Source organism: Uloborus diversus, chromosome 6, assembly GCF_026930045.1.
Source record: "Uloborus diversus isolate 005 chromosome 6, Udiv.v.3.1, whole genome shotgun sequence".
Taxonomy (NCBI): Eukaryota; Metazoa; Arthropoda; class Arachnida; order Araneae; family Uloboridae; genus Uloborus; species Uloborus diversus.
In genome coordinates, this window is record NC_072736.1 from 66,651,366 (window position 1) to 66,676,353 (window position 24,988).

General features: G+C 35.0%; 1 protein-coding gene across 1 annotated transcript in view; it reads right to left on the reverse strand.

The window, feature by feature from the left end:
- The window catches only part of LOC129224793 (calcium-activated chloride channel regulator 2-like), a 50,029-nt gene that overhangs the window by 15,722 nt on the left and 9,319 nt on the right, over positions 1 to 24,988 (reverse strand). The window contains exons 4-9 of the mRNA XM_054859342.1: positions 22,795 to 22,879; positions 20,514 to 20,650; positions 18,093 to 18,207; positions 15,076 to 15,315; positions 13,530 to 13,823; positions 1,735 to 1,962 (exon numbers count right to left, since the gene is read on the reverse strand). Coding sequence (XP_054715317.1) covers positions 1,735 to 1,962; positions 13,530 to 13,823; positions 15,076 to 15,315; positions 18,093 to 18,207; positions 20,514 to 20,650; positions 22,795 to 22,879 — 1,099 coding nt within the window. The remainder of the gene's footprint in view (positions 1 to 1,734; positions 1,963 to 13,529; positions 13,824 to 15,075; positions 15,316 to 18,092; positions 18,208 to 20,513; positions 20,651 to 22,794; positions 22,880 to 24,988) is intronic.

Genomic DNA, 24,988 nt, shown 5'->3' on the forward strand with positions numbered 1-24,988 from the left:
GACTTACGATATTTCTTAGTGATACAAAACATGAAGTATATTGAGCGTTAGTACAGATTTTTTTTTTTTTTTTTCGGCATGAATATGATCGATCGGTACATCATATAATGCAGACATGACATATCCTTTGATTCTCTAAAGCCATTTGTGAATAATCTGCCTTTTTTTACATTACATTTTTTTAGCACAGGGTTGTCACTATTCCTTTCGGGGCTTAGAAGGCTTATTAAAACAAACATATAACCAACAAAGCAACAGCATTGACTTTAGTGGAGAAAGGAACTCTACAAGTTTTGTTCCACAAATGTACGATACTTGAACCTTTCAGGACACGGCAGATGTCAATCCTTAAATCCAATTCTTGTTTCACTCAATAAACGATCAATGATTGTTCATTTTCCACCAAGATGGGGCAACCCACCATTATCAGACAGAAGTTCATCTTTTCCTCAATAACGAGCTCACTGCTCGTTGAATTGGACGAGGTTTCGACAACGAAAATCGCCTTCCTCCGTGGCCACCGCACTCTCTGGACCTAACGCCATTTGATTTCTTTATGGGTTTACATCAAAGATCGTGTGTTCGTGCCATATCGTTTACAAGATTTAATTCAAAGGACCACAACCGTATTTGCTACCATTGATCTTGACATTTTAGAGTGAGTGACACAAGAATAAGACCTTAGACTTGATATCTGCCGAATCACGAAAGGTTCATGTACTGAATATTTGAGCAACAAAATTTGTAGAGTTTCTCTGTCCAGTAAAATCAACGTTGTTGCTGCATTGGTAACATGCAGGCCTGACGAGAGACCATGTCAGCCTAGTTGGAAACTAGGGGCCCGTGCCTTAGAGGGGCCTGGCCATTAACACAAAAAAGAAAGAAAGAAAATAAGGAATGAAAAAAGAAAGAAAGAAAATAAGGAATGAAAAAAGAAAGAAAGAAAATAAGGAATGAAAAAAGAAAGAAAGAAAATAAGGAATGAAAAAGAAAGAAAGAAAAGAAAAGAAGACAGAAAGGTACAAAGAAAAAAAGAGGAGAAAACTCTTTTTCTGTTCCTTTTAAGTATAATTTACTCTTTTGATATTTACTGCTGTGGCATGCAAAATAGAGTTACGTAATTGTTTTCTAGTAAGCAGTTTTGATTTTTTTTTCTTCCTCCACCCCCTTTTTTTTCCTATCCCACCCCTTTTTTCTTCTTTTCCCCATTTTCTTTTCTTTTGTCCTCTTTTTTTCTCCTTTCCCCCCTGTTTCTTTTCTTTTTTCTTCTTTTTTTGGGGAGCAGGAGTGGCCCGGCGACATAACTGACAAGGAACCCGCCTTGACTCTTTGCGGCCAAGAAACATATTTGTTTTAATAAGCTTTCCAAACCCCGGGCGAAGTTGTGATAATACACACTGTATTCCACGCGCGGGTTATAAGCACTACAGTACTACATCCCGGAATATACCGATTACAATTCAACCACGGATTGTATGTAATTGGCAAACGTCCAGTTAAGACAAGTCTATCTGAATAAGGGGGGACAGTAAAAATTTGATGTGCGTATCCTTTCATTTGAATAAGACTCCTGCTTAATTTAGAGGCCAACATACATCTGCAAATGCTGACATCCCTACAAATTAATAGATTCATCCATTTCCGCCTGTAAACCGGATATTTGCCTTTCCATACAGTCCGTGGAGGGACAGTAGTTGCTGTTCAATCGAGCATCATAAAATTGAAAATACTCACTATCGGTCGATTCACATCAAAAATCCAAGCTGGCAAAATTTCTTGCTTTCTGAAACTTGGAACAACCACAGGCGGGCAAGTTAGTTCCGTTTTTTCAAATACAAGAGCACCAGTGTTTAAATCTGGACCTGATATGTAGACGCGAACTTTCTCGAACATTCTATTTTCTATATTAAAAGACAAAGACAAGGTCTCTTCATCTTCAGTAGACAAATATTCTTGAAAAACCTAAATATCGAAAAAAAAAAGATAATGTATTAATTTGCAAAATCTGCATATTCCCGTTCATGTGTATCAGAAAACTCAAAGTTTTGCATTCTAAGTTAAAAGTTGGAAAACAAGGAAATTTTTTTCCCCTGTGATTTTCGAAAAGCCGTCTCTGGAGTCGGGTAATTTTTTTTCTTTGCATTTTCAGCAAACTGGTTCAGATTTCTAGATACCTTTGTTTGAGCTAATTCAAAGATGTAGTACTATAAAGATAAAACATTTAAATTTTTCTCTTTTTATTGTTCTTTTTTTAATAACAAAGTTTTTTTCATAAGCTTTATATATATATATATATATATATATATATATATATATATATATATATATATATATATATATATATATATATATATATATATATATATATATATATATATATATATATATATATTAGGGTGGTCCTTATTTTTGAAGTTGCAGATATTTTACACGACGTCCCCTCAATTTGTTCCATTATACAAATAAATGATCCATGCAAAATTTTAAGTCAATCCATGAACATTAACACGTGCCCCTAGGGGCCCCTTTTTTGAGTTTTAAAGAAAAAATTGCGGATTTTCTCATTTTTATGTAAAAATATTCCTAGGTTTCATATTTAAAGTAATTTTGAACCTCAATAGATGTTGATACTTCCAGACCAACCATTCTCTCACTGTCATTCTGTAAAATTTTACATATTACATAGGGTACATGTACACCAATGGCTTTTGGGACAGGCATACCGCAATTCGCGCTCGTTTCAAACCAAGCAGCAGGGGAACATTTCTTTCCACCAAGATGGACACAAGGGATTCTAAAGTCATTAATGAATGACCTAGGCCATTAATGAATGATTTTTGACAACAACAAATTGCCTCCTCCAGGCTATGGGGGTGTTGATTTAGAAAATTTTCTGTGTATGTAATATGTGTGGCAAATAGGGTCACTAGGTTTCCAGGCTATAAATATAAGTAATGACAATTATATTTTAATTCGCTGTTCTTTAGTTATATACTTGAATGTTTATGCATTCTTATAATTTAAATTTTGAAAAATCCTCGATTACCCTACCATAACAATAAACTCTATTTTCCCTATCTAAAATATAAATTAAAAAAAAATCCAGATCGGAACAATGTAAAAATCTATACTTTAAACTGTCTTCTATTTCAGTACATGGTCCTTTATTATCATCAAATTCCTCTTGAAATTCACAAGATTTAGAAACCGAAATGGGTATCTATCCTAACCTGTTGAACCTATTTTCTATATCTGGTCTACCACAACGCAAAAAAGCTTGACAACTATTGAGATCTGCTCGCATTTCTTGAATGTTAGACAAATGCCGTATTAAGGGCAAAGATGCTGCTCATTTATTAACGGCCTATGTAGATGCAGTAAATTTAAATCCAAATAACCTTATGATCAATCGTACATCCCTTAAGAGAGCAAGAGAAAATCTTCGAGAGGTAAAATCAGATTTCATGTATTTAAATTTAGATTTTTTAGTTATTCACTGGGATACAAAGCTACATCCAGATGTAACTGGAAAAAAAACGCCGATAGGCTTACCATGATAGCTTCAGGTTCCAATGTTGAACAGCTACTCAGAATTTCTGAGATATTTCTTCAGTTGTATATGATACCTTAGATGATTGCTCTTTATTGCTAACTGTTCAAGCTCAGTGGTTGGAAAAACTACATTTTTTTGTAGCGAACTACAACTACAACTACTTTAGTTCAAATGTAGTTAACTACAACTACAACTACTTTTTTCATAATGTAGCAACTACAAACTACTTTTGAAATGTAGTCACTACTTCGCTACTTTTTTAAAAAATAAATAAATAAATAACATACCATACACGCCATTTGAGGATTGAATGAAAAAAATTTAAAAATTGTTCAGATTGATATACTGGCTCACTTGAACATGGAATATTGCTATAAATTATTTATTCTTTCTTTCCTTTACTGAAACGATTCTTCAATCCAAACTTTTTTTTTACCATTTGCACAAATATTCCCTGCAAGAAAGGATTTAAAAGCAGGGTTGGCAAAAACCCGGGGTTTTTTTTTTATAAAAAAGCCCATGGACCCAGGGTTTTTTTTTAAATAAAACCCCCCAAAAAAAACAACTAAAGCCGGGTTTTTTTAAAAGAAATGTGTGTGTTTTTTTTTTTTTTTTTGTCTTTTTTAAGGGAAAATGTGGGTACTTGTAGCATGTTGGAGCGTAAGTATATGGACAAAGCACAAAAAATGTCTTGGAGTAAAAAAGCTGGAAAAATTATCGTTTTCTGAAGAAAAATATAAAAGACGACAAAACCCAAGAATGGTGAAGTTTCAGATTTTTTAGTTTTCATGATTATCAACAGTTAAGGCAAAGTTATTTTTCGAGCGATAAAATCTATTGTTCGTTCGTTTTTAATTACTACATTTTTTTAAATTTTACTTAATTGTATTTCATTTTGTCATGCAAGCTACTGTAGAACCTGAAGTAGTTTAAAACCCTTTTTCTACTTCTGTGTACAGAGTAAGAAATATTAAACTTTTTTTCGTAAGATAATGAAAAAAATACTGTAAATCCTATTCTGTTTTTTGTCCGACCTTTTGAAACACGTGTTAATTTCTAAAAAATATACCTTGTTTATTCGAGATTTGTGACGTGTTGGTTTGCAGAAAATAATTCAAATGAAAGCCTTTTAGCTAGAGTAGTTTCCTCTGTACAATCTACAAATATTGAGAAAATCAGACGTGACAGGACTTAGACAAGATAATTTGAGTTATTTATTTCTATAAAACGTTTGAAGTATTTTTTAATGCCATTAAGAGTTGAGAAATACTATTAAAGTTCAAAATTCATTTTTTTATGTCCATTGTCTGTGGTGAAGAACAAATAAAAAAGAAGTTTAAATTGTGAATGTATTTAAATTATTTTTTTAAAAACTCCTCAGAAAATTTAAAAAACTCAAAAGTGGGCTAAATAATGGGTTTTTTCAACAAAAAAAAAGAAAAAAAAAACCATTAGGTCCAACTCAATTGGGTCCAATCCGGTCAACCCTCTTTAAAAGTGGAAGGAATTCAACCTTCAAATTTTTAATCCTTTCCCTGACAGTAAATAGTATTTCATTCAAGAAGTGTAACTCGGCTATTGAAATTGAGATAAATCTAGTCATAATTTGGTTTAAATTTTACATAGACATACATACACATGAAATTGATTTAGATGGTGAAAAGCATCTTTTAAACAAAAGAGAAACACTTTAATTTTCATTATATGAGTTAATTTAAAGGAACGTATATTTCGTAGGAATTAATTGCTTTTGAGCTTCAAGCTAGGGTTCCGGACCTGGACACCATCTCTTTTCTTACGACCCTTATAAAATGAAATAAAAGCATTTTTCAATTTTAACAAATAACCTCAAAAACTCACAACATTTAATAATTGACTTTTAATATGTTAATATATCAACACTTTATCAGTGAAAAAGAAAAAAAAGGAAAAATATCCCAAACGGTGCTACTAATTATCCGAAACATGAAACATAACTAAAAATGCTTACTTTACTTCAATGTGCAATTTTTAACAACAGTGGACTCTGGCTACAACGCAATTCGATTAACGCGAAATGTCTATATAGCGAGTTTTACTCGAGAAACGCATTCTGCAGCTGACGCGAATTCCTCACCCGCAACACGAAAATCTTCGGAGCGGAAGCGCAGGGCTTATATCACCTTCTTTCTTGGGTACTAAATATTAGTTTCATGAATGGAATTCCCCTTTAGCATCACTGAAAGCCAAAGTTCACCGTACTAGTCGAAACATCAGATTGTTAACGTACAAATCGCCGCTCCGCATTTTTTTCTTTCTAAATATGAAGTTGATGAAATATAATTTCACATAATGTTTATCTAAAGTTTGAAACGCATCCCTCGCGTAATTTGAGGTTCGACTGCATGTGCAAATAGTATTGATACCGAAAGCTTTTTGCTTAACGGGCAAAGTTTGCATGAAACGGAAAAAAATCGTTTCTTTCTTTCTAAGCCATGCTCTATTCAAGGCGAATATTGGGAAAATGTGAAAGTTTCTATGCCAAACAAACTAATGGCGTCAAACAGATACAACATATAGCGTCAAAATAATATGTCAGAGGTCAGCTCTTATTTTTTAGTCTTGCGAATCTGATAGGTGCAAGTTTTACTTGCGTAAGACTTGCACTAGTCAAATTCGTCAAAAATCGCGTTTTTTTTTTTTTTTTTAACTTTATTCAAAAGTAGTTTCTAGAAATCGCTACAAACTACTTTTTTTTGTAGCGAACTACTCACTACTCTACTTTTTTTTTAAAAGTAGTGCGCTACACTACAAACTACTAAAGAATGTAGCTACTACAGTAGCGTCGCTACTTGTAGCGCGCTACTTCCAACCACTGTTCAAGCTGTAGTGTTTTATACAGCGGCTTACAATACCGGCCGTATAAATTGTGCATGTAATTTTTTAGAGCAAAAGCTGAACGGTGATATATTGCATTTGTATTGCTATTATCATGCACTTGAAATCGTACTGCAGAGTGTCTTTAAAGAAGTTCTTGCCTTTCTTAGTTCTAGACTCGATATTCCATTATTTAAGCGCTTCAAAATTCAAAAATTGCACATACCACTTAAATTCTAAAAGAAGAATTTGATGACATATTATTGTTCATAGAAAGCGGAATTAAGATATATTACAGAGAATTCTCATAACGTGTAATAATATTTCTTGGTGAAGTCCTCTCTCCTACAGGGATATGTTTTCGGCAACCTGGAGCTTATCCCTGACCCAGAGGGGTGGCAAAAGGAATTTCTTGCTTGAAAATTTATATATTTAGGAAGCAATTTAAATTGACACTACATGAAGATATTGCCCGTAAATGCTGTTTTACAGTTAAATGTTGTAGTGTCTAAAAAACCTGCAGCGTACAAAATGATGACAAACATGCAGCAGAAGCAGTGATTGAAAAATTCATAAATCACTTATGGTACTTAGGGGATGAACTAGTAGCTTTGTCCGTATTGGATGAAGGAATTAACTTTGAAGATAGGAAAAGGCTACTTCAAAAAAATGCTTGCTGAATAGAAGACGTGTCTGATGACTGTATAAAAAATTTCAAATAACAGTAGATGATTTGGAATACTTTCTTAGTAAAGATCTTCCTCTTTATAGAATCAATTACAAGTGAATAAAACTGTTTGATAAGTTATAAACACCAAAAGATGTTTTCCTATTTGATCCTGATTCATGGCAAAATGAAGGAAGCTATTTAAAGGGAAGAGAGATCGTTAAAATGCTGAAAGTTGTGAATGATACAACTGAAAGGGGAGCACAATATTAATCGACGAATTTCACAATCAATTTACCAAATATGAGTCACAAAAGCAATTTAGTATTTTACAGACACTCCAAGACTATCGGGAAAAAATGCACACGGTTGAGATACATTGGGAAAAGCGTACGATTAAGGTAAAGTTTCTAAAGCAATATTTCATTCTTATTCAATGTAAAATCTTTAGACGATATGAAGTAATTAAAAAGGTTAATTTTAGTGCTACCTCACTGTAAAAATATTTTGCAAACATAGGAGAAACGATGTACGGGGTCTGAAGTAAAAACTCGAAGATTTGTGAGAAAATTATCACAAGTGTTAAAGTTCAACGTCCTAGGGGCACGTGCTATTATTGTCCGATCGAGTTCAAAAATTTGCACCGATTACTTTTTATTATAGTGTCACAAAACTAGGGGGCGTCAGTTGTTGAATTCCGAAATTCTTTTTTCCCATATAAATAAGGACCACCCTAATATATATATATATATATATATATATATATATATATATATATATATATATATATATATATATAAAGAAATACTATCATATACTGTATTTATAATCTGGACAAGTCAACCAAAATGAACTTCACTACTCAGTTCAATAGGCGCCATGGGCAGCTCTATGGTACTGATAGACAACACATTTGATAGCAATATAAGGAGAAAGAAAAAATGAAAAAATCCCAAAGTACCCTGGGGCCTCATTTAGACCTCATTAATTTAATTTAATTTGAACTCAGGCCCTCATTAATACCTGGGGCCTGACTGTTGCTGCTTTTTTAGGCAATTTCGCCAGCAGCACTCAAGAAACATCTCATGGTTTTTCCCTACCCCTTGGGGGGGGGGGACTCCAAGGGTTTTTTCCTACCCTGGGACCTCATCCCCTGGTGAGGTCGGGTATTTTGGGATTTTTTCATTTTCAGTTCTCCTTATATCTTACTACTATTATATATGCGAAAGTTTGTCTGTATGGATGTATGGATGTATGGATGTTTGGATGTATGGATGTTTGGATGTATGGATATTTGGATGTATGGATGTTTGGATGTATGGATGTTTGTTACTCTTTCACGCAAAAACTACTGAACGGATTTTGATGAAACTTTACAATAATATAGCTTATGCATCAGAATAACACATAGGGTAGCTTTCGTCCCGTTATGGGGGGCAAAACCCCCCTTAGATAAGCAATAAAATACAATTTTCGTATAAATTCTCTAATATAGGGATGAAAAAATACTTGCACATATTTACATTATATCTCCATCGAAAGCTCTCATTTTTCTGCTGAAGATGGCACTTATTCGAAATTTCTAAGTAGAATAAAAAACGAGTTATGAGCTTTTTAGTTCCATGTTCGAAGGCTTTCCTAAACTCAATACAGTATTTAGTGTATCATCTCAACTTCCTGTCGACAGCGACTATTGTTGTATTGTTGACTATCTTTGCTTTCGTGACTATTCAAGGCTTTTCTCAAGTCAAATCTTGAAGTAAGATTTTTGCACAAGATTGGCAAATAATACATGATTTGGCTGATCATTTTCCATTTAAACGGAACTTTAATGTAATTAATGGTTTTTATTATTATTTATGCTGATTGAACACTTACTCATTATCCAATCAACCAGCACATCGCCAAAATTTTTGCAGAAATATTTCCGTAGCTGATGCATTTGGCAGTTTTTTTTCAATGGCGCTGTTTTTGAAGCCGAAGACTACGTCATAATGTTTCTCAGTTTTCACCATGTAAACAAAATATCGCCAATCAAAGAATCTTTAAAAAACTTTTTTTACTGTGTTAAATAATCCAGCAACTAAATTAGGCAAATCCATAAACAGCACAAAAACTTCCATTAATTTTTCCTTTTTGCACAATTTCAAACAATCGCCAAATTTTACTACTTATTTTGGAAACATTTCGGATGAAACTCTTTAGCGCCATTTTATGGTGACCAAAAGTATCTCAGCACCCGGCGATAATATCTTTGTAACGAAAATTAATATATCGTTTTACAAAGTAAGGAAAGAAGGAGGGAGCATCATCGAAGGTATCCCAAAACGATTCCCGCAAATTCGGTAAAATCGCACCAAGAGCCCACAATGATTTAAATTTCCCAAAATAACTAAAGCAAGTATAAGGGGATTACGAGCAACATCAATAGCAATACAGAGAAGGTTTTAGACTCCATGTTAAAAAAAAAAAAGTATCAACAGATTAATCTTTTTCAACATGAGAAGAATAATTTCATGTTTTGGAAATTTGTATATGCTTAAATATAGTGCTTTCGTTTCTAAATCAATACTATTTTGTTCTTTATACTTATTGCTATTTTACTTTTATGGGTAAGGAAGAAACTCTACTTTTAATCATGTCAAAAAGATGTGTTTTAAATTCTTTCACTTAAACCAGAAAAAAAAAAGCAAGTAACGATTTTTCTCATAATTATTACTGACCCAGGCAACGCCGAGTATTTTTGCTAGTTTCTATCATATATATATATATATATATATATATCAAAAAGACTGCTTTTGGATTTCATTCTGACAAAGGCCTGATGCCTAAATTTCGTTTGACGTCTTTGATCGTGACATCCACGTTGGGATTGTTTGTTAAAACTTGCTTGATCCTTCTTAATTTCTCTGAAGATCGAACACCAGAACAATCCCACAACTTATTTTTTATGTTTTGTTTTATTCGAAGTTAAACTCTACTTTCTGACATAAAAAATTTGAAATTATGTGGAAGCCTTTCACCATTTAAAAAGGCTTCAATCTGCGTTTCACGTGTCTGACCGAGAGTCGAATATACAGGTGAATACGGACATAAAAGGGTCCGAAGGGTTAACACCGAGTTAACATTACTCATTAACGATGTAAGAGATCTTTAAGTAGTGGTTATCTATACCAAGTCTGTTTGAATAGTATTCGACCTTTATTCAAAGAAAAAAAAAACTGACAAAACTGGAGCGTTAGAAATCTAATTCCCCACATAATAGTTTCCTTCTAACTCCACAAACTTCTCTCCGCGGTGCTACCATTGTTTGGGTACATTCAAAGAAGGCCTATTTTGGAATGATGTGCAGCTCTGTTGTCGTTGCAGCCACAATAATGTTTTCTCCTGTGTGACATCCTTTCAATCACCTCTTGTGTTTGAAGAACAGCCCGAAGTAGCAGGAAGCCATATCAGGAGAGTAATGAGCCTGTTGAACCACAGGAGTCTGGTTTTCGCTAAAATGTTCGAACCAACTGCGAGGAATGTGATGGAAAAATGTCACCGAAAGCCTAAACTTAGCGATCACCCAGTTTCAAGCATAGTATGATGCAGTAGTGCTGCTCTGAGTCGTTTCGTTTACACGCTACCTCAGTCAAATGTTGTTTGCCAGCGACTGATACTATACAGACGGCAAACGTTCACGCATGCGCACAAAGGTTCAAGATTAGCTGACTCAAGCGTGTGTAATTTTTATCTATAGGTTTTCTCACACACACAAAAAAAGTTAGATCCTTTCTAACAGACCTCTTATGTCACTCGGCTGGGGTCTTGGTTAAAACTGGTCTTTAAGGGTAAATTTAAGATGTGACATCATTTATTAGATCAGTTGTTAAATTCTTAAAAACGTGAAGTTTATAAGAATTACTATACAATAGTGGATATTTTTAACGTTTCCCCCCTCATTCAGCTAATGTATTTAGTCATTTTTCTAAACTATATGTCTTACTTCTCAATAAAATCAGGTTTAGTATGAGATGCTATTTAATTAAAAAAAATCTGGATTTTTTAAATTTTAGTTTTGATCATCCGTTTCACACAAAACTGATTTTTACAGTTAAAACTAAGGTAAAAATCGTATACTGCACCCTTATAAGTTTTTTCGTACAAAAATATTGCAGTGGAGCATAAAAATCGAAATTATCAGTTTTAAACGAGTGAAAAATTATTTGATAAATGGCTGTTGATAGTTGAATTTTTAACGAAATGTACTTCAAAGAAATAATTGTGCAATGCAGTTCTAACCAAGAAACTATACCATAGTGTGATAATGGGGAAAAAATCTTAATAAATAGCAATCGAAAAAGCGTAATAAAACATGTTTTTAGACGCATAATTTGCTCTCGTGTCCCGTTGTCGAAATATAAAATCTGAGTGTCTGCCGCAATTTAAAGAAAAGTCGCCAAATTTAACGAGTTTCGGTGAATAATGGCAGACACCTTTCACATGCTTTGTAGAGGAATGTCTTGCCACATGCAAACGGTGAAGTCACGTGTGTCTTCAATTTCTAATCAGGCAATTTTCAAATCAACTGAAGTCCATTTGGAGCTTTTTAAAAAAAATTCTGCAAATTTTAAGATTTGATGTCTCGATAACGGGGGCACGAGAGCAAATAATTTTTGGGTCAAAAAGTCTCAATATTCTCTTACAATTGTCACCTAGGGTAACGGCACCAGTAACAGACATGCTTAAGGCATCGTTCTCAGGGTAGGTCAACTATCTGAGCATTTTAATGCATTTAGAATTTTTAAATTATTTTTCTCTCATGCAACTACATCTCATCTAACGTTTGACTGCTTCTGGATCCTCTGACTTCGTGATGTCTGTTCATAACCTTCCACCTCTCTCTTGTAAATACCAGCTGGTTCATAAAATTCACTATGATAAACACTAGACGGTTTCCCCGTATTCATAGGCCACAGCAACATCAGTTTCACCCGCATATAATTCTTATTATTTAAATCCAAACTTATGACTGTCTGTTACTGAGCCCTTGCGTGTTACTGGCGCCGTTACCCTATCTAAACCTTTTTCATTACAGTAGACCCTCGTTTTACGCGGGTTTATTTTACGCGGTTTCGATTATACGCGGTTTAAGATTTGACACCTTTATGTTATTTTACGCGGATGAGTTTCGGTTTTACGCGGAAGCGGCAATGCAAAAAGATAAAATTTTCCCCTCTTTCAAAATTCAAATCCCTAAAGATTGCAGATTATACATAATCAACTGCATTTTGTCGTACTATGAATCAAGCTTGGGCCACTGGAGACATTTTATGCGATTTGTTCCAGAGCTCTTTCCAGAAGTAAAGTTATTAAACTCACACAGTTCTAAACTCACTGGAAGAAGAGCTTTTTGGAGTGACAAAAGAGGCTAAAACCAACGAGGATATCGACGTTGGTGACGCACAACCAAAAACGTTCACATTGAAAATTTTGAGCCATTCCTAGACAATAGAAATGATCTTTCTGATTTGTTAGTGAAGGAAGGTGGGAAATGACGCAAGTGATCATGAATGCGTTAATGCTCTGCAATGAATTACTGGGAAAAATTCTTAATGACTGCCAAAAGATTATCATAGTCAGCTCCTCTTTATAAACAGAACATGATATTAATTTATGTTTTCTTTATGCATGTTATGCATAAAAGTAGATATCAGTACACATTAAACGTATTATACAATTAGTGATCACTAGAATGAAGTATTTTGTTATCTACGGAACCAAACCCCTATTTTAACACTAGTATTAGATCTCAATTTACGCGGCATTTCCGTAGAACGTAACCCCCGCGTAAAACGAATGTCTATTGTATTACACTTTTCGTGCGGTTCCCTGGTAAGTAACAAGGGATGTTCTCGCCATTATTTCTTAGTATTAGAAAATCGCCCGTCAAGGTATGACGGGGGAAAATTGCTTCTACATTTGAACGGAAGAATTGCCTGTTTGTTGATATTTAGACAGTTGAAATTTTAACCCTAACTCCAGTGGATCAGCCCGCGTTGGAACGCTAAACTCCATTAGATAGCGTTCATTGTTGACCACTTTTTCGTTTCTTCTTTCTCCTAAAATTAATCTTACCAGTAAAACAGTTAAGTTACAGGATCCAGTTCAGATTTGTCAAAATAAAGCATTTCCCTGTATGTCAGACATTACCAAAATAATAATAATAATAATAATAATAATAACAAATTATCATGCTATGGCGCGAGTTTCATTGTTGGTGACCTCAGGAGCGTTAATCGATCAGTGAACTGGAAAAATATATGTAATACACATAATCATATACATATAAGGACTTAATTTTTTGAGAGTACATAATTGCAAAAAAGTAGCAAACGATTGAAATGCAATGAGTGAATAAACGAACTTTTTATCTCAAACCTTAAAACAACTTTAATCAAAAAATCTTACCATGATTTCCTTGTTACGGCTATGAATTGCATTATGAAAACCTTTGTATAAATCACCTAAAATGTCGCCGCTAATATGAATGAAACTCCCATGAGTTTCAGAGCAAACAGCTGTTAAGGCAGTTTCTCCGTCATTTTCTTCACATTTTCCAAAAGACAAAACATGGAGGCGCACTTCAAGATCAAGAAGCTTCTCTTTCACGTCTGGATACCTTGTAGAAGACAAACTGCATGCGGAGGTTACCAAAATGATAACAGGGGATCGAGGAAAGTCTGTTTGATTGTCATTCATTAGCTAAATACAGGACAAAAATAATATCGTTAAAAATGATCTTATTATCAAAAAATGTTTTAAGCAATTAAGGTAAAAACAACGAATATAGGGGTACCTTTTGCTTTTTGTCACTTATAGCTAACATGATTAAGAAAAAAATACATATATATATATTAATTTGAATTTTTGGCGTCTTGAATTCAAATTATGTTTTTCGCAATCACAAGCGTGTATGTATGCATGTGTGTGTTTGCGAAGGCGCATGTGTGTGGGTGCGTGTGTGTGAGTGTATGTATGCATGTGGGTGAGTGTTGTGTATGCAGTGCTGTGCGTGTAGGCGTTCGTGTGTGTGTGTCTGTATGTAGGCATCCGTGTTTGTGTCTGTGTGCAGGCATGAGTGAGTGTATGTGTGTGTAGGCGTGTGTGTTTGTTTCCAGGCATGAGTGTGTGTATGTGTGTGTGTGGGCGTAAGTGTGTGTAGGATATGGACGCAACCTGGAGACGGTTTTCGCAAGAGGATCAGCATCGTGAGGCCGGTCAACGCGACGGTGGTGCTGGCAGAGAGAGGTGGTGGCAAAATAAAATGATAGCACGCCAAAAACAGTCAAATGAGAACAATAAGCAATCGTCATTGCTCAAAAAAAAAAAAAAAAAAAAAAAAAACCCAAACAAATACCTATATAAGCGTAAAATGAAATACAGGATTCTGAGATAAGGACAGTTTCAGTTTAAATGCTTAAATCAAAAATTATGCCAATAAACGTTAGTTTTCAAAAAAAAAAAAAAAAAGTCGAAAAAGGTTTGTTTACACTGCATGTCTTTTATTATACGGTATTTTCGAGTACTGTCCAAACACGGATTGTATAGAATTTTCAAACGTCCAGATAAGACGAACCTATCTGAATGAGGAGGAAAAGTAAGAATTTTATGCCGGTATTCCGCTCATTTGAATGAGACTCTGCTTCTGCAAAAGCTGGCATCGCTAAAAATTAATAGATTCGTCCATTTCCGGCTGCAAAACGGATGTTTGTCTTTCCATACAATCCATGGTCAGACAGTAATTTGAATACTTTACTCGACGGGGGTTCTCAAACAAAGTGCCGTAGGAAGAGGCGAGGGGTGAAGTGTCAACATTATCATAATATGCACCTTGTATGATGCAGTCATAAATTGTATATATTTTTCAACTACATCATATGGAAGAGATCAGGTAGGGATGGCATTCCAAAGCATTGTGAATGAATTAATTACTGTAAGGAAAATTTGTCTTTACTTCGAAAATGTGATCCAACACGCATTCAACACAGGCCATTCCATCGGATGATGTATCTTCTAGTAACGGCTGCCCCTCCAGAAACTGAACCTTTTCTTCATCGTTGCTCAAGCGAACAGCAGTCTTGAGCAACTGAACACCATTTTCTCCGTCGAATGTCATCAGAGTGAGTTCACTTCCCTTTGGTAAAGTGGTGTACACAAAATGGGAGAAAGCATTTTTGATCAAGGAGTATCTTGACTGAAAAACATGAAAGAAGCAATATAGAATAAAAGACAATGCAATACAATGGAAAAACATACCGAGGCAGTGAGAAGCACAGGGATGTAAGTGACAAAATTTAAAAAAAATTCAGATAACTAGTACAAATGATAGAACCCACTCCTCCTCGCTTTGAGGCAAGACGTTTTGTTGTTTATACTAAAAGAGAAAAGTATTAGCTTTAAATTGATACCTAATTCAGCTTAGTTGGTTGAAAATTAAAGAAATTAGGGAGATTTTTCTAAATTCATACCGAAAAGGTGACTTTGAAAAGTGATCAATAATCGTATTTTTGCAAAAAATCTCCAAATTTTAATTTTAGATTAAATATCTAAAAAAAATAATTTGAGTTAATCATATAAATCGCTCATACCGGGGGAAAAAAAGGACAAAATCTGAGACATGACGGTACATGGCATTAGGCGATTTGAAACGATCCACATAAATAATGCAAGAATACATGAAATACACCGCCAGCTCAATCATTCCAGCCAAGGACTGCAGTTTCGTGCTTATTAGCACTACGACTTAGGAAGTGATCGAGTTGGAGGTGGAAAACCTTTTAAGAAAGCCAAGAGAGCCAAACAAACTGGTAGCTATTATAAAATTAGCACAGACCAGACGAGTGACCGAAGCAATGGTTCGGTTCAACTCGAAGATTGAAGGCAAAAGGTATTTTCGGTAAGTTACCGCCCTATAGCCAGGGCTAAGGCAGAAATACATGAAATACATCGCCAGCTCAGTCACTCCAGCAGAGGACTGCAGTTTTCCGCTTATTAGCACTCATCAGCCCGGCTTAGGAAGTGACTGAGTTGGAGGTGGAAAACCTCTTAAGTAAGCCAAGAGTACCAAACAAACTGGTAGCTAATATAGAATTAGCACAGACCAGATGAGTGACCGAAGCAATAGTTCGGTTCAACTCGAAGATTGAAGCAGGCAAAAGGCAGGGCGGTAACTTACTGAAAATGCAAGAATCTTTGGAAATGTTCCTTCTGGAATTTATTAAACTATGTAGAGTAAGCAAAAAATGTAACGTTGAAGTTACATTTAATACTTACGTTATATATATATAAAAAAAGTACCTTACCCGTTAGGAATTAATTAAGTTATGCTATCAGATGACTCAAAAAAATATGTTAACGTAATCAGTTATAATATTAGTGACTAAAGAGAGTTTCAGCCGGTCAAATATGAAGAAATTTGTTGCAATCGATTATAGCCTCTAAATTTTTGTACAGGGGCGCCTCGAACTTAAATTTTTATGAGGGAGGAAATTCTCAATTTGCCGAATAGAACTCCAAATTTCACCGAATAGAGCTCCAAATTTCGCCGAATGATGATAATTTTGCCAAATGGAGTTTTAAATTTCGCCGAATGGAGCTCCAAATTTCACCGAATGGTGATAATTTCACCGAATGGAGTTCCAAATTTCGCGCAATGATGATAATTTCGCCCAATACGGAACTCCAAATTCCACCGAATGATGATAATTTCACCGAATGGAGCTCCAAATTTCGCCGAATGATGATAATTTTGCCGAATTTGGAACTCCAAATTTCGCCGAATGATGATAATTTTGCCGAATCGCCAGACAAAATTTTCCGAAAAGGGAAAGTTTTGAAGATCAGTGACCTAGCTCCCTCCCGTGACGCCCTTGTTTTTGTATTTCTCATGGTTCAACTACAAGGTGTAAATATTTAAAATGAGAAGAATATTAGTATCGCAATTTTAAAATTCATTCCTCATTTTGCATGACACTACTTAAGTAATTGAATCGGTGAGAGCAAAAACCACTTCCGTCAGAAAAATTCGAAAATTCGTTTTTTTATGGAAACAAGTTCTAGAAAGCAAGATGAGTGTTAAGTGCAAAAACCACGACATTCAGGTTCGAAAAATACGGGGCCACTCTTTCGAACATACAGGACGTTTTTGGTACAGATTTTGCTACCGCTACTCAAATTTTGTAATAACTTTCCATTGTTGTTACTAGCCAATATTCCTGAACAATAGCCAATATTCCTGAATAAGTTTTTAAAATTCCTCATTTCCAATGTTTTTATAATTCTTTATAACGATGTATGGTTGAAAGTGGTCTATTGCTTGATAATTTGATAATTCTTTGAATTTAGAAATTAGAATTTTTAAACAAATTAGGAATTTTCAAAATTTAGAATTAGAATTTTCGAATTATTTTTAAGCTTGGTATCTTTTTAAATTCCTGTGTTATAAAAGTAAAGCAACCGTTACTTCATTTCTGATGAAATCATGAACAAATAATATAAACTTTGAATGTATGATAACTTTTTTCTCTAAGTCTAAAAATAAGTTGAGTGCAAAAACAGCGTAAGTCCAAATTGAAATTTAAATTTTTCTGAGCCCGATTTTAAAAGAAACAATGTAATTTTTGCATGACAGAAACACAAATGCATGTTATGACAGAGGAGATAAAAATTTTTCGATTATTTGAAAATTTGTAAAAGCATTGATGTTTTTTCTCTCTCTTGAAAAATGTGAAATTCTTGACTACCTAGTGTTTGCACTCACCGATTAAATTGCTACGCCGAAATAATAATAATAATAAAAGAGCACAGAAATGTAAAAAAAAAAAAAAAAAAAAAACAATCATACATTCAGAGAATGTAACGATTTTCGATTCTTTTACTTATTTGTGTGCTTTGTGTTATGTCTCAAAACTACATAGATTACATAAAAAATAAGTTTTTAGGGATACCACTTGAATAAGGAGTTGGTTATACCTCTAAGTTCATTTTTGCAGATGTCTCAATCACAGCTACAACTTTTGGAGATGACACTTCTTGAACAAACTGAAATTTCATTTCCGTATTTCGCCTATGCTTTAGTGCTGGATTTCTGCAATAAAATGTAAGAAAAAATCAGTGAAAAATCATAATACTAGAACCATTTTTCAGAACAAAATCATACATTCAGAAGTAAAATGTAATTGAAAAGTTATACGTTATAAAAAATTAAAAAAAAATAATAATAAAAGCTGCGAATAGACAGAAATCGACCAAATTTTAAAATCTTAGGCACAGGAAAAATTTTCGGCTCCAGACAAATTATATCTTAGAGTTTATAGGAAAATCCAGGGGTACCCACAAAAAGGGATTATGGCGCAACCTGCGCCATCAAAAAAAAAAAAGGGGGGGGGATTTTTAAAATTTATTTTTGGCATTTATTTATTTATTGATCTATTTTTAACTTAAATTATTTATTTTATTTCATTCTGTTTATGTTTTATCTCATTTATTTAAATAGTATGTGTGTGTATGTAGTTGTGACAGGAACAGGGGACCCTCGGGGGTAATGTGTATGTAGTTGACGTAGCACAGGACGTTTCTAATATAGTAATAATAATATTAATTCAAAATAAATAAATAAATAAAAAATATTTTAAAAAATAATGAATAAAAAAGATATTTAAAAAAGAGAGAGAGAGAGCTAAAAAATAAAAAAGGAAAAGAGGGTTGGGTAAAATTGGGAGGGGGGGGATTTGCGCCATTGAACTTGAGGGGGGATGGGCATCCCTGGGAAAATTCAGTGCAACATGGCTTCTGAAAGATTCTCGTACTGGAAGAATTAGTTACCAAGGTATTTTTTTAGCCTCCGGAGGACTTGGTACCCTTTATTTGTCGAACCCTGGTAATAGATATGTCTAATATCTCTCCATCTATCTATCTATCTATCTATCTATTTATAAAACAGTGAGAAGCAAAGGGATGTAAGTACTAAAATTAAAAATTTGGAGGTAACCAGCCCAAGTAGCTGGTGGTCCTGGTACGTGCTGATATGATAAAGCATGATTTAGAAAAACTTTTCAATGAAAGTCTACTTAGGGCCTTATCTTTAAACGCGTTTTACTCAAAACTTGAAAATGTTCACTTATATCCCTTTGCTTCTTACTGCTTTATCCTAATCGTATATATAATAACGAATTCACTGATCGAGTAACGCTCCCGACGTCATAAACAAGATATTTCGCTCCACAGCATGATAATTTGATAATATTTTTTTGGCAATGTTTGACACGCATTAAAATACTTAATTTTGACAAGGCGGAACCGGATCTGGCAGCTTAACTGTTTTACTAGGTTTTAGTATGCTTTTAGGAGAATGAAGAAACGAAAAAGCGATCAACAATAAACGCTATTTACCGGAGTTTAGAGTTAACACAGCAGTTAAGGTTAAAATTTCAACGATCAAAATATCATCAAACAGGCAATCTCTTCGTTCAAATGTAGCTAAGCAATTTTCACTCGTCATACCCTGACGGACGAGTTCCTAGTATGTATATAAGATTGATAGACAGACCGCCCCAACACTTCAATCAAATATTTTACATCAATCTAGTTCGACGAGTTAACAAGAAAAACATCATGCTTTGTGTTAAAATTTTGCTCTGTAAATTTTGTGATTTATTTAAAAACTATCGCATGTTTTCGTCAGTTCCTTTTTTGCCAGAATCTTTATTTTAATAACATTTCACTTTCAAAAAGTTGTCGGCTGGGTACTTTGTGGTTATGCGTTGACATCGTACGCCTTTTGTCGCGGGTTTGGAACCAACGAACCAAATGCTCGGTCGGTGGATTTTCGAGAAGAAAATCGTCAGCATCTATTCTGCATAACTTTGTGACAAGATAAAGAGCCATAGAGTGCTCCAGGCACTCTCGGCTAAATCAAAATACAGTGAAGTACCGTTTATCCGTTTCTCTTTTACACGTTTTTATCGATTATACGTTTTTTTAAATTGGTCCCTACAGAGTCTAATACACATTAATTATACCTATTATACGTTTTTTCATTTGTACGCTTTTTTCATACAGTCCCTTCAAAATCGTATAAACGGTGCTTCACTGTATTAGGGCAATTTTACGTTGTGGTAGTCCAGGTGCCTCTTTCTGGTGGGAAATAGGGCGTCAAAGTTCTCTAGTGCCATTAACATCCTCCCTTTAATGGCACATGGAAGCTTGAATGCCACACAGGCGGATCGAACTAGTTCAAATTTAACATCATTCTTCATTTTCTAACTATTAATTACATCAGTCAGCGATTTTATACTACTGTTATTTCTGGGGATTTGCACAGCGCTTTGCAGATAGCTCTCCTCCCCCGCCCCCTTTTTACGCTCAACCTGTAATGAAATAATTTGAGCTCACTTTCCTTTCGCGAAATCTTGACTTCTCATTAAAGTATGCCAGGTTCCTTCTTCTTTGCACAAAAGATTCTGTTTCGAAGGCGAATGAGGATTATGTGCTGGACCCAGACTGAATTCACCTTCGCAGAAAAAAGTTGCCTGAATTCAAATAAAAAAATCTAGTCATTTATCAATGATTTGATTAAACAAAATTCAAAAATACAGTTGATAACCAGAAAACGTATGAGTGGACTGAATTTAAAATTCAAAAGAATATTCCAACAAAGCAGATTGCACAAATGAGACATTTTAATGCATATATTTGCACTTGATTTCAGGAATTTTAAGCTTTGGCTTTTAATTATGTTTTATCCCAACGTAAGGAACCATAATGTATCATAATATTATGAAGTATCAACTTTCTAAAAAGTTAGTTTAAAAAAATGATTTGTACGTGTTGCGAAGGTGGGGGGGGGGGGGGGGCGTGACCTTACGGTCACATCCACAACCAGACAAGACGAGAGGCCATGTCAGCCTAGTCGGAAACTAAGGGGGGGCTTGGGGGGCCGGTGACACTGACGAAAAACGAGCTGATGTGTGTGTGTGTGCATCACATGACTTCCTTTTACTGTAATTTACAGATAATAGTACCTCGGGGTAAGTAAAGAAACGCTTGAAATATTTTCACCCCAAGTTTGTTGCGAACCGAAGCAAAGGAAACGTTTTATACAGATAAATTTTCCCAATATTGGAAGTTTAAATGTGATTCAATGGTTAGTTCTCTAAATATGGCCGAATTAAAACCAGATCACCGAATTTGTCGCCAAGTTGGCGTCAAACTTGGCGACCGAAAGCTTGGCGATATATTGCTAATTGTTTGCCAAATTATAACACCAATTGAGTTTGCATTGAAATTAACAATGATTCTACCCCAAAAAGGTGTAAAAGACCCCTTTGAAACATTCGAATGCAACCAAAAGAGAAGGTGCACAACTAGACCCCACTTGGAGTCTACGTACCAAATTTCAACTTTCTAGGACATACCATTTCTGAGTTATGCGAAATACATACGCACATACACGCATACACACATACGCACATACATACGTACATACAGACGTCATGAGAAAACTCGTTGTAATCAACTCGGGGATCATCAAAATGGATACTTCGGGTGCCTATACGTTATTAGGCATCTATCCACATGTAGTCGGGTTAAAAAAAAAAACTCAATATTCATTCGGAGCGAGCAAAATGGAAATTACGGTCGATTTCTGAGTGAAAATTTTTTCGCGAATACATTCTACTTCCTTTTTTGTAAAAGCAAGTAAAAAGAAAGAAAGAAAAGAAGGAACGAAAAGAAGGAAAGAAAAAATAAAGAAAAAAGAAAGGAAAAAGAAAGAAAGGAAGAAAAAGGGGGGAGAAAACTCCGAACAAGAGAAAACGTAAAGATTGAACAAAGTTTACTCATTTGGTATTTATTGTTGCGGCACTTAAAATAGAGTTAATTGTGTTCTAGTAAGCAGCCCCCCCCCCCATTTTTCTTTTTCCCCTCTTTTTCTACTTTTCCCCTTTTTCTTTTCTTTTTTTCTCTTATTTTGGGGAGTGGGAGGGGCCCGGTGACATACGTGCCAAGGGGCCAGCAATGGCTCTCTGCGGCCCCGCCCACAACATATGTAAATCATTATTTTTCAGGCACAAAATTTTTTTTTAGAAAGTCGATACTGTATACAGTGCCGGCAAAAATATATTTACATTTGGTTGGTAGCCGAATATTCTGTATTCAGCCAAATCACTAGCGAACATGCCAATAAAATCATGACAAGAAGTTTGCATGTCAAGTTTTTAATCGCCAACCAAATGTTAAGATTTTTTTCCCGGCACTGTGTTATGATTCATGATGGCATCTTACATTTGTATACATCACAGTTAAAAGCCGAATTCGAAAACTCTGATAATAAATTGCAAATGTATTCATTAAAATATCACACCCGTGCAAACGTATTTAGCGAGATACATCAAAATTAATCTGTCACTAGAAAGAGAAAAGGCGTAACTTTACTCGCTCACTTACTTCAATTCCACCGGATTAAAAATTATTTAAAAAGACCAAGAAGGAAAATTAACTAAACTGAAAGTAAAGAGTTAACTCTGACTGTGAAGAAGAGAAAATTGTGAAGCATTTAAATTAGAAGGACATACGAATTTTGGGGGGAAAAGAAGCTCACTTGGATTTTTCATTGATAAAAATGAGAAATTTGGCACACATTTTGTAATTTTTAGATGCACAGGTAGCACCTTACCGAACTTGATAAATGTTGATCCATCAAAGAAGAAGTAAATGCATCTTCTGTACAATTTGCTTTCTCTGTACATTCGAACGGAATCCTGGAGGAAAAGGCAATAAATTACTAAATTTCAATTCCAACAATAAATTTACGAGAATCAATGAATATTTTATGTTTTTACGTTTTAAGATACTGATGTGCTATGCAGTACTACTTGCATACTCATGAAATAATGTGAAAATGATACAAAATTCAAATGTAGTAAGGGTGCCAATTGCCACACATCCTATTGCTTCGCACTTTTATACAAATGAAATACAGAAAATAAAAGTTAAATGACGATTTAATTTATTGATTTCTTCAATAAAATGAAGAGATTTCTGAATAAAATTTCTTCAACTTAAACAATTTCACTGACTTTTCAAGACGAGTTTTATTATGCGTATGTAACTAATAATATAGCGTGTAGTGTAATTCGGAAAAAAAAAGTTCAAAAACTAATTTGAATTTTGAATTCAAATTATGTTTATCGCAATCAAGAGTTTTCGCAGGACCTTACTCATTGGAGTTATTGTTTCTAGAAACGACTTCTATCCCCTCAAGCCCGCCCCTCCTCCTGGGCGGTTACGTATGTATAGTTGTGTATGTGTGTGAGTGTGTGTGTGTGTGTGTGTAGGCTTGCATGTGTAGGCTAGGCTTGTGTGTGTGTGTAGGCGTGCATGCGTGCATGTGTAAGCTAGGCTTGGGTGGGTGCGTAGACCTGCGTGTATGCAGGTAGGCGTGAATGTTTGTGTGTTGAGGCGGGTGTGTGTGCGTCAGCGTGTATGTGTGTAAAGGCACCCGCGCGCGTATGTGTAGGACATGCACGCCAGCGGATTCCGGGGGACAGTGGTCAGAACCAGAGGAGGCACGCCTGCAAAGGCCGACGGGCGGTGGTGCTGCAGAGGTCCCTGGTTCAAGCTGAAAAAGGAACCACAACATCAAGGACGGTCAAGTGAGAACAATAAGCAATCGTAATTTCTCAAAAAAAAAAAAAAAAACACTATTGTTTTCTATATAGTGTTCCCGTTAATGAGCTCTGACTGTGCTAAGCACAAAAGTCGTATCTGCAGCTATGCTCAAAATGAACTGCTTTTTCCGAAAAATGCTTTTCACCATCATGTATTTTTACGCCTCCATTTGATTCAGATTCCTTTTTCAGAATTTTCAGAACATATTTCCCATTTACAAATGACCATAAAACATTGTATAGTAAAGGGGAAATATGTTATGAAAAACCACCTCGTGACAATAACTCAGTTTTATTAAAAGTGCAGACACGACTTTGGTGCTTAGCACGGCAGCATATTAAACTTTACCGAAATTGTAACCCAGGCGTTCTCAAACTGGGAACCGCGGCACCCTGTGGTGCCGTAAAAAAAGGCGAAGGGTGCCGCGAAGTGTCCATGGTATCAATATACCTATATCTTTGGTGGGTGTGCAAAATAAGGTCATATAGACAATAAGGTGACTCCCTCATTGTTTGATGTAGTATAATAAAAATTTGCTAGATCGACTTTACCGTAATCGGAAACATTAACTGATGATAAATTGCAGTTTACTGTACTTTTTGTTTCTAAATGAATCGCTGTTGGTTATCAGTATGAACGAGCTGATGTGTGCCTCACATTACTTCCTTTTACTCCAATTTAATGTCATTTTCCCATTATTGGCAATTTTAATGTGATTCAATAGTTTACTCTCTAAATATCCTCAACAGTGGCCAAACTAAAACCAGATTAAGAAAAAAAATCGCCAAATTTGTCGCCAAGTTGACGACAAAACTTGGCGACCAAAAGACTGACGATATATCGCCAAGTGTCCGCCAAATTGTAACACCATTCGAGTTTACATCGAAATTAACAATGATTTCCCCCAAAAAGGGGGCAAAAATCCCCTTTGAAACACCCAAGTGTAACCAAAAGGGGAGGTGCACAACTATGTAAATTTGTCGCCAACTTGGCGTATCAAATTTCAACTTCTAGGACATACCGTTCTTGAGTTATGCGACATACATACGCACATACGCACATCCGCACATACGCACATACGTACGTACAGACGTCACGAGAATACTCGCTGTAACTAACTCGGGAATCGTCAAAATGGATATTTCGCGTGTCTATACGTTCTTAGGCAAATATCAACGTATGGTCGAGTCGAAAAAAAC